Source organism: Hypomesus transpacificus, chromosome 3, assembly GCF_021917145.1.
Source record: "Hypomesus transpacificus isolate Combined female chromosome 3, fHypTra1, whole genome shotgun sequence".
Taxonomy (NCBI): Eukaryota; Metazoa; Chordata; class Actinopteri; order Osmeriformes; family Osmeridae; genus Hypomesus; species Hypomesus transpacificus.
In genome coordinates, this window is record NC_061062.1 from 12666853 (window position 1) to 12676354 (window position 9502).

The following is a 9502-nucleotide window of genomic DNA, read 5'->3' on the forward strand; positions in this document are numbered from 1 at the left end:
GTAAAATGGATATTGATTTAGCAGTTCCACCAACTAGTTGGCATTTATTAGAATTAATAGATTGACATGATACAGCTGATATATTGTACAGCTCCTACTTACATGTTATGATTTTCGGTGTTAGGTTCTGTATCTATTTACAGGTAAATAGATTACTACTATCCTCAAACCAGAATTGCTCACACTTGGAGTCCTAATGGGGTGCACTGTGATTAGGTGTAAACTGGGGATATTTATGTAGACAAATGGAAATTTGAAATTACACACCAGGGTTTCTACATCCCAATAGGGAGATCTAATCAGACATTTGATGACTAACATAAAACTGTCTGAGAGGCCATCGCAGAATCAGGCAATGATAATTTCACAGGAAACCGTGACAATGGTACTCACCATAGGGCCCTCTTCACAAGCTGATTAAAAATGGAAACTAATGGCATTGAAATGGAGCCTATTGTGAGCTTGGCTTCCTGCAATCAGCAATTACTGGGAAGATTTAGCCTAATAACAGTCTTATTCACACTGCGTGCAGCTACTAGGAGTGAAAAGAGCCAGACTTCACACCATCCCACTCTTCTATCTTGTGTTCCGGTGTGACGATACTCAACTTTGTGTTATAACTGAAAACATTTGGCCGTGATATTTGTGATACAATTGTTTATTTCAGAGTCTACATTTTCCCTTTATCTCCTATGCTGTTGAGGTCAAAATGTCATTGTTCTTTTCTGTCACTCATCTTACAAACAATATAAAATCCTGGAAACTACCCCCTTTTGATACTGTTAGAGGAGAGACTGTTTTGCATTCAAATAAAAGGATGATAAAACAACATAAGTGGAAAAACAGCCTTCAAAGGACGATTCCAATTTCCTAATATTCTAGATTGTGATCCTGCATTTCTACCACCATACTGTGACATTAAACTGACTTTGTCCCTGGCTGCCCCAAAGCTCGTACATCATTGTCATGATGCCTTCTAGCACACACACATACACACAAACACACACACACACACCTACATACATACAGAGAGAGAGAATAATTATCAGTTAGAGAGAGTCAGATAATGACTAAGCACTCTAACGTCTACACTGATAGAGTATCGTAGGGGCATCAAATTCCCATTTGGGTTTAATGAAAAGTGCAGTATGTTGATTTTCCTTTTGGGAACAGGTGCCCTTGTTTGACTATAACTGACTTTGATTAATCAGCCACATGTTACCAATAATCTCCATGGCAATGGAAGCTGTGCTGTTTGACCTTGCCCATGGACATACAACAGAGTGGGACCAATGGGGTTCACATTTGAAGTCTGACTAAATGCATGACTATGACCTTGTCTCTGACTTTAAGAACAGTTTTTCGGCTTACATATGGGTCTTTTGAGGGATGATATATACTCGATGGCCTTCATGAGTATTTCCACGTAACTCAGTTTGAACACAGTGTGTGAGAGTCTCAACCTAGTTTATGGGAAAATAACTGTTGTGGTATAAATGGGGGTCATGTTAAGAATGCATACCAATTACTTTTTCCATCTGGCCCAGCCGATGTTAATCTTATCTTTCAGTTGACCACTCACAGGGGAAAAGGCAGGTTGACTTACACATCTGTTGTCACGGTGAGCATGCCAAGCCTGTCACAGAACAAGCATTTTTTCATTGCTTGTGTGCAGTCTATATTATCTGCAGTTGGGTTATCTTCCCTCTTCTCCCGGATGAAGATGCCTTTGTTGCAGGTGTGATTCTACCTATGACCTATGACATCAGACACCAAGAAATACTATAGCAGACAAACGCTAATAATATGATATGAATAGGTAGTTGACTAGATGTATGCCATTAGTTCAAAATGTGTACAAATTAAAGAAGATTGGCTGCGTGGAACACTAGTAAGCCTATGTGACTTGTCCTTCAGAAAGCACTGCTTCTCAAGCATGTTTTGTTTTTTAAACAAAAACCTTCCTGTGTCACACATGGCTCAGAGATATAAAACAGATATATACAACTCAGGTTTCAGCTGTGTCAGTCAGATAACCAGACTTGAGATTTGGCTCAGTCAGTCACATAAGGACAGAGTCATTTCTAACTACCATTATTACAAATGTTACTGTTCTGACAGGGTTCTGTCTGCTTCTGTGATTACAGCTGGAGGCGTCTACGGCAGCTAACAGAGCCATGATTTCTAAGTGTGTCTCTGTGTAGTGATAGGGGCTCCATTCTCACCTCCTGGACCAATTGTTATGTCTGAGTATCCTTGATTTTATCTCCAACATCAGGCTGGGGACAGGGAAAAGATTAGAGTGGAGTAGATTGCTTTCAGAAGGGATCCCATACTTACTAATGCTGCCTGGTATCAATCCCCACTGGGCTATGATGTTCAGAAATTCAAAATATTATAACAGCTTGTGTTTCAGTTGAGGACAACAACATCCTGGAGGTTGGAGTTAATGTGCAGGCTTTGAGCACAGTCAAAATAAGGTATCTATTGAAAACCATTGCTTTGATGCAAATTTCCTTCCTAGGTGTGTAAGCCCTCTAAGAAACCTGTGGCCTTAAGATACTGCTCCCTGCTTCCATGTAAACACAGGTTGTGATGTGTCGCTAAGTTCCCCAAGCTTTTAGAACAACTAAATCTTTAGCTGTCTCGCTTTCTTCTCTTGCAATGGCCCTAAGAGGCTACTGCTAATTTGTTAATTTATGTTAAATGCTGTCAGCAATTGATTTGATTTGTTTGGGTTTTAAGTCCTCACATACATTTTGTTTGCTCGAAGTTACTTTCTTTTGAGGTTTGTCACCATAAAGTATTTTAATTTAAATGTCAACTTTTTTCATCAGACTTAAGACCCAGTATATTACAGCTCAAAATCCTCTCAACAGAGTAGTTCAGGCTATGTATTTTAAAAGCTGTTCACCTTTCAGCTCCAGGCTAAAGTTCTAACTATTGATATTTCAAAACTCAATGCTTATGTGGTTCTCAATTACCACGATTCCAATTTTCTTTGTTGATGGGTCCTTTATATAAAGAGCATCACATCGATGTGAGAGAACTTGGTGATCGAAAGAAAATAATGGGGTTGTGTGGAGTAAACAAACAGACTGAGCTTAGACTTTAAATGGTTGGATGGATGAGGAACGGTTAGAACTCCAAAAGTGGAGTTAACGTTATTCACAAAATTCACAGAAGTACATTTTATATATTTGATAAATGTAGCCAAGTAACATGATTAATTTCCTAAAAGTTCAAATGCATGGCATAGAACCAGAGCACCAATGATGTTCATGCAAAAAAATGACATATAAATCAAATTTCACAACTTTTCCTCCTTCTGATGAGAAGAAGGAATGATTCCAGCCAGGTGAGTGGACTGTGTGCGTCACGCCAGTCAGGTCCATTAGGTTCTCAGTCCATCTCCTCCCCACTGCAGCTGGGACTGAAGCTAATGAATAATTCTCTGCTTGTGAATCAGCAGCCTGCGGGGTCAGGACAGGAGATTATAATATGCACAACCCTTTCTGGGGAGTGGTTAGGAGACGATTTCCAACAGTCGTAACCAGTATTGTACAGTTTATATCTACACTGACAGATAGTCACTGTGAACTAACTCTGAAATGAAAGCACCCAAAGGAACAACCACACCCCTGCATTCCAATTTGAGCTTAATTAAACATCCTTTGTAGAACAAAGTTACAAACATTTCATATATGTATGACCAAGGTATTAAAGGTTTATTATAGTACTACAGTGTTTGGTTAACTCATACAGCGGATATTCTATGTCACATAGTCCACAAGTGGTGATGATAAGTTGTTAAGGCAAATGATACACCAAAGACTTTAGATGAAACCCTGTCTTCTCTACCAAAAATGCTTGGACCTCAAATGGTTCTGTGAAGTCCCTATGTCCTAAAGAATGTAACATTTACTTTGTAGGTCATGGCCATTTTTCTCTGTATGTTACTCTTTCTCCCACCCATCTCTTCATTTCCATTTCTCACTTTCTCTATCTCTTTTTCCCTAAGGCGCCATCCATCTCTTTTTCTCTCTCCTCTGTTGGCTCTCAGCACTCCAGGTTAGACAGACATCTGTCTTTGTTGACATTCTCTGTTCTCCTCAGTGTGTATCCTGTCATCTGCTGTTTGCCTGCACCTTATGTGACATACTTCCTTTGCATGGGGGACTCAGTCTAGAGTCGAGTGTGCTCAGGGTAGCCATGAAGAAAATCATTGGTGTCGGCATCGTGCACATTGACGATGCCAGAAGGAGACTTTCCTTTGCGGAACCGTTCAATTTAACCATGCAGATGTGAATCAGGAACTAAAAGATTGTTGATTGAACATTTTTGACCACGGAATTTCTAGAGTAAGGATGTCATGACAGTTTTTTTTTTTCCACGCAGTTCCACTTCTATAGATGCAAACCCTGAGGAGGCAGCAGCTGAATCCTCATCATTACTACTGTGTTCTCCAGTGATAAAAAGGGCTTTTATGTGGCCAAATGGGGCATGAAGGAATCTTTTCCTACTGACCGTGACAGCCTGGTGTTACCAAGTCAGCCTTCAGCTGAGTCAATCCCTCTGGCTCTGTTTAGACACTGCGAATTATAACCATTCTGAAGTACTCAATCTTTGTTTCTTCTGCTCATCAGCGCATCCTCTTGGACTGCTGCCAATGGTTACAGGAAGTATTTGATGATTTAACTTCCATCATTTTCATTCCAATCTTGGCATGAAGCAGATCTCTATTTATAAGGTGTTTGCAAAAGAGGGGGTGCAGTGGCATGACTGTCCTGATAATATGAAAGGAAGCTCCTTCCTCTTAAATCATCTCATTATATGGTGTGCCTGCCATCCTTCAATTTCAATAGCGATGGACAGATTTATTTTTTCCTCTCAGTCGTGACCAATTCAATGTGGTTAGACACTGCGGCAGAGCTCTGCTAATGGGTCAGAATGGTACACTCTGAGAGTTTCAGTGTTGTTTTGTCACCAACTTGATGTTGTTTAAGTTGTCAAGGGCTTTTACAGGTCAAGGCACACAAACACCACTAATTAGCTTAATGAGGCCAGAAGTCCAGTTTATTTGACATAATTGGCCTGTGAAGTGTATAATGACTATCCATTGTAGATGGCTGGCTGTATGTAGAAGCTTTTTTTTGCAGAAAAGATGAACATAAGAAGATATGGCAAATTGTAAAACAAATATTTTAGCACAGATATTGAAATGTTTTCTGTTTAAGCACTTATACCCCATTTCAATCTATCAAACTCACAGCCCTCTCCCATCTTCCTCTTTGCTTAGAATAACATATTAACATTGTATGAAAGCACTCCCTATCTACTGTACATCTTAATATGACCTGGGTATCCTCACAGCTACTAAATGTATTGATTTCTGTGAGTTTTTGGTGCTGTTTTTATTTGTAGACCAATGTTCTCTAAACACAGTGGAATCAATAAGAACATTTGATTTGAAAATAATCTATATTTGTTCACCCAAAGGAAATACCAGAGTTTTAGACATAAACAACAAAACTGTGTTCACTTCAAAAACCTGCCATCACACTCGCACACGCATCACACTCACAGAAAAAAAAAAAAATCTCACAACCAATCACATCGGCAATGGTGGCTATTTGGGGTGTGATATGGCTTTGATTGGAGATGGCATTGAAAATGAAACTACATGTTGCCATGACAGCAGCCAGAACAGGTTCTTTGTCATTTTGGAGCAACACATAAAGCACTATGGCTGTTTGAAGCTTTTTTTCAGTCGTAGGCTTTGTTGATGACACCTGGTATGAATGACAGTAGCAAAGCGTAGAACTGTGGTTGAGTGCTGCAGTATAGACATAATTTTCCCAAATTAAAGCACATGAATCGGTCCATGTTCAACTAGTTATAAATGCAAAAGACAATTTGACAACTTATTCAAATATTTTTTTGAGAGGCCACATTTAGTAGAAATGTTGTTTGTGACCTCACACATCAACTGACAGACACTTTGAACGGTTGGTTCTTATGTTGTTCCCTGCTCAATTCAACCTATAAACTTGCATCCACATGTTAACATTGGACACAAAGACTAACCTCCTGAATTCACACAGCCAATGAGCTGTGACATAAGATAACTAAGTTTCTATAATGTTGCATCACTAAATGCCATGCTATTATGGCTGGGAAAATGTTTATAATTTGAAAGGGGTGTGTTGGGAGTGCATGGTGGAAGTAATGTCGCAGCTGTGCTGTTCACAGAAAGTAGGCTATATTCAAACCCTGCAAATAAGCCACAAATATCTTCTTCTCTATCCATTTTAAAAAGACAGGAAATATAACAGGACATGTCGACTCAATATACGTTTTATTGTACATGTATGGTCATATGACTTACAAACGAGGACAACATATTATTATTGTTCGATGTTCAACAGTGCCTCGCGCTGTATGTAGCCTACTTGTCGCGCCGCTGAAACACCTAAAACCACGTGACACACGCGCACAAAGCAGCGCCTTATAAATAATAACACCACGTCTCAAACAGAAATATCGCTGTCCTGCCTTCCTTCACAGTCACGAGAAGCGCATAATGCCAAAAAACTTCCATCAATTAACTGATACAGCTAACCGACTTCAAAAAGATCAGCACTTTGAAGCAACTATTTAAAAATAAAAATGATTCCGAAGACAGGACAATAGGACAAGTAATTTTTGTCAATTTTGATCTGGCATGAAGTGTGTGGCGTGCACCATCTGAAGTTCTTTGTGCAAGAAATGTAAAGGTAATTACATTTTTCTTCATCTAAAACACGGATTTACTTTGGATACATTTGATACAATTTGTTGTTTTCCTGAATAGGCTATCATTTAAGTATTTAAAATTATGTATTTAGATATCAAATGTGGTATCAGTAACTAAACATTTATATTGTACGTTATTTAACTCACCATGTTTTAATTACTTTGTTATTGCTGAGAGCCAATTATCCTAAACTATTGCTCGGAGTGGTAACTGTTTTTCATCAAGCATTTTATTTTCAAGGACATATCACACACGCATAACATTGCAAATACCGAAAAAACATGTAGAGCTCTGGAAGAATTTCAGAAATCACAGACATGGTCTCCCTAGATCCTATTTAAATGTGATTGTTGCTTTGAAACCTGGGTTCATAATTAATGAATCAACCCTCATTAATTAATAGCAAAGCTTGTTTGCCCTACATATTCTCCCTCAAGCAGGACAGGAGGTCAGATATGGGTCTCAATCATTGTCATCGACTGTTCACTTTCCCACCGTCTGAGTTACATCTGCTGTAGTCAGCTGGTTAATATGGGGATTCCAGTCATAACCCCCATTGTCTCCCCACATGATGAGTTGACCATACACTTATACAGCCTTTGTTAAGTTTTAGTTTTATGATGAATTAACTTAGAAGTTTTGAAAGTTATAAATATGTTAAATTGTGGTTCACGTTATTATTCTTTTTTTCTTCTTCATTTCACAACTCATAGTTATACACCATATCATTTACATCAGCAGCTGAGCAGCCATGAAGTCTGCTCTGGACGGAATTGCCGATACCACCTTCAGAACCCTCACAACAGGACTTCAGTACCTGGGTTCCAATGATGCCAGCTATGATGACACCTCCATTGACTATAATGTAGCCAAAACAAAATTATCTTTACAGAAGCCTCAGTCTGCCTCTCTCGGCAGCAACTCCCTCCCCGTACTAGGACCTGGAGACGAGGACCTTATCTTCCATGGCTTCCTTTCTATTTTTCCAACCAATGTCTCCGACTTACTGGGCAACGGGACTTCCGTGGGGGTAGAAGGCAGTGGCGTGGTCCAGTGTGGGGAGGACTCTATGGACATGGAGTGCTTCATGATCCTGACCCCCAACCAGCAGCTAGTGGTTGCCATCCTGGCACTTACCCTGGGGACCTTCACGGTGCTGGAAAACCTCATGGTCTTGTGTGTGATCCTGCACTCCCGGTCCCTGCGCTGCCGGCCTTCCTACCACTTCATAGGTAGCCTGGCTGTGGCCGACCTGCTGGGCAGCGTCATCTTCGTCTACAGCTTCCTGGACTTCCATGTGCTCCACAGGAAAGACAGCACCAATGTTTTCTTGGTTAAGCTGGGCGGGGTCATTGCCTCATTCACAGCCTCTGTGGGCAGCCTGTTCCTCACCGCTATAGACCGTTATATCTCTATCCACAGGCCGATGGCCTACAAACGCATAGTCACCAAGACCAAGGCCATCATCGCCTTCTGTGTGATGTGGGCCCTTTCCATCATTATTGCGATGCTTCCTCTGCTGGGCTGGAACTGCAAGCGCCTGAACTCTGTGTGCTCAGACATATTCCCTCTCATAGATAAAAAGTACCTGATGTTCTGGATTGGGGGGGCAAGCGCACTTGTCCTCTTCATAATCTACGCCTACATGTACATCCTTTGGAAGGCACACCATCATGCAGTGCGCATGCTCAGCCGCAGCTCTCAGAAGAGTGTGGTGGTCTACACTGCAGACGGCACCAAGGTCCAGACAGTAAGACCAGAGCAGGCTCGCATGGACATCCGCCTGGCCAAGACCCTGGTGCTCATCCTTGTGGTCCTTATTATCTGCTGGGGCCCTGTCCTGGCCATCATGGTGTATGACCTGTTTTGGAAGATGAACGACTTCATAAAGACCGTTTTCGCCTTTTGTAGCATGCTCTGTCTACTGAACTCCACCGTTAACCCTGTAATCTATGCTCTGAGGAGCAAAGACCTGCGCAGGGCTTTCCTTGGTACCTGCCGGGGGTCAGGCCAGCCTCTGGACAACAGCGCAGAGTCCGGGGATGGCCAAAGCAGGAGTGTGAGAGGCTTAGCCAGCAAGGCCACAGCTGGCTGTGTAAAGACTACAGTGAAAGTAGCCAAAGTGAATCTGTCTGTTTCTACTGAGACGTCAGCTGAGGCAGTCTGACCTTGTTGTGAGATGAATACTGTAGAACTGTGGGCCATGCCCTGGGGAGACTTCTGTCCTCCAGCTTCCCCAAAATAAAGCACTGCACTGTGAAATGTGCCAAAACAATGAACTGTAGATTTAGTAACTCATTGAGTAAGTTTAGATTGAAGGAAACAGTCCATGTGGAAATACAATGTTTAAATTAGTTAATTGTCTTAATTGTAAATATATTTATGTTAAAATATGTTAGACATTGTAAAAACTGTGAACTGTGCTGTGAAGTTTGTTACCTGTGAACCTGTTGTTGGACTTGACTGTACATCAACTGCCAAGTGAGTGGTTTCTCTGAACAACATCATTTAGAATTGTGATGGTTTCATTTTCTCATAGTGATAAAGTAGGCTATGAAGTATGACACCGTTTTCATAGTGTTTCTTTGCTGAAGGACGCACAGTTGAATGTTCGCACATTGCAATATAACTTAACACGTTTACCCCGTGAGACCTGACAGTATGTTTTAATTAATTTAAATTATGTAAACTGTAACCAAGCCCAAG

General features: G+C 40.9%; 1 protein-coding gene across 1 annotated transcript; it reads left to right on the top strand.

Moving 5' to 3' along the window:
- Positions 1 to 7467: 7467 nt before the first annotated feature.
- Positions 7468 to 9341, top strand: LOC124466081 (cannabinoid receptor type 1A-like). Its single transcript, XM_047017759.1, has one exon. It carries the CDS (start codon positions 7548 to 7550, stop codon positions 8961 to 8963), a length of 1416 nt encoding a protein of 471 aa, XP_046873715.1. The 5' UTR covers positions 7468 to 7547; the 3' UTR covers positions 8964 to 9341.
- The last annotated feature ends 161 nt before the right edge of the window (positions 9342 to 9502 follow it).

Coding starts and splice junctions, on each gene's coding strand:
- LOC124466081 (XM_047017759.1), top strand. CDS start 7,548: ATGAAGTCTGCTCTGGACGGAATTGCCGATACCACCTTCAGAACCCTC.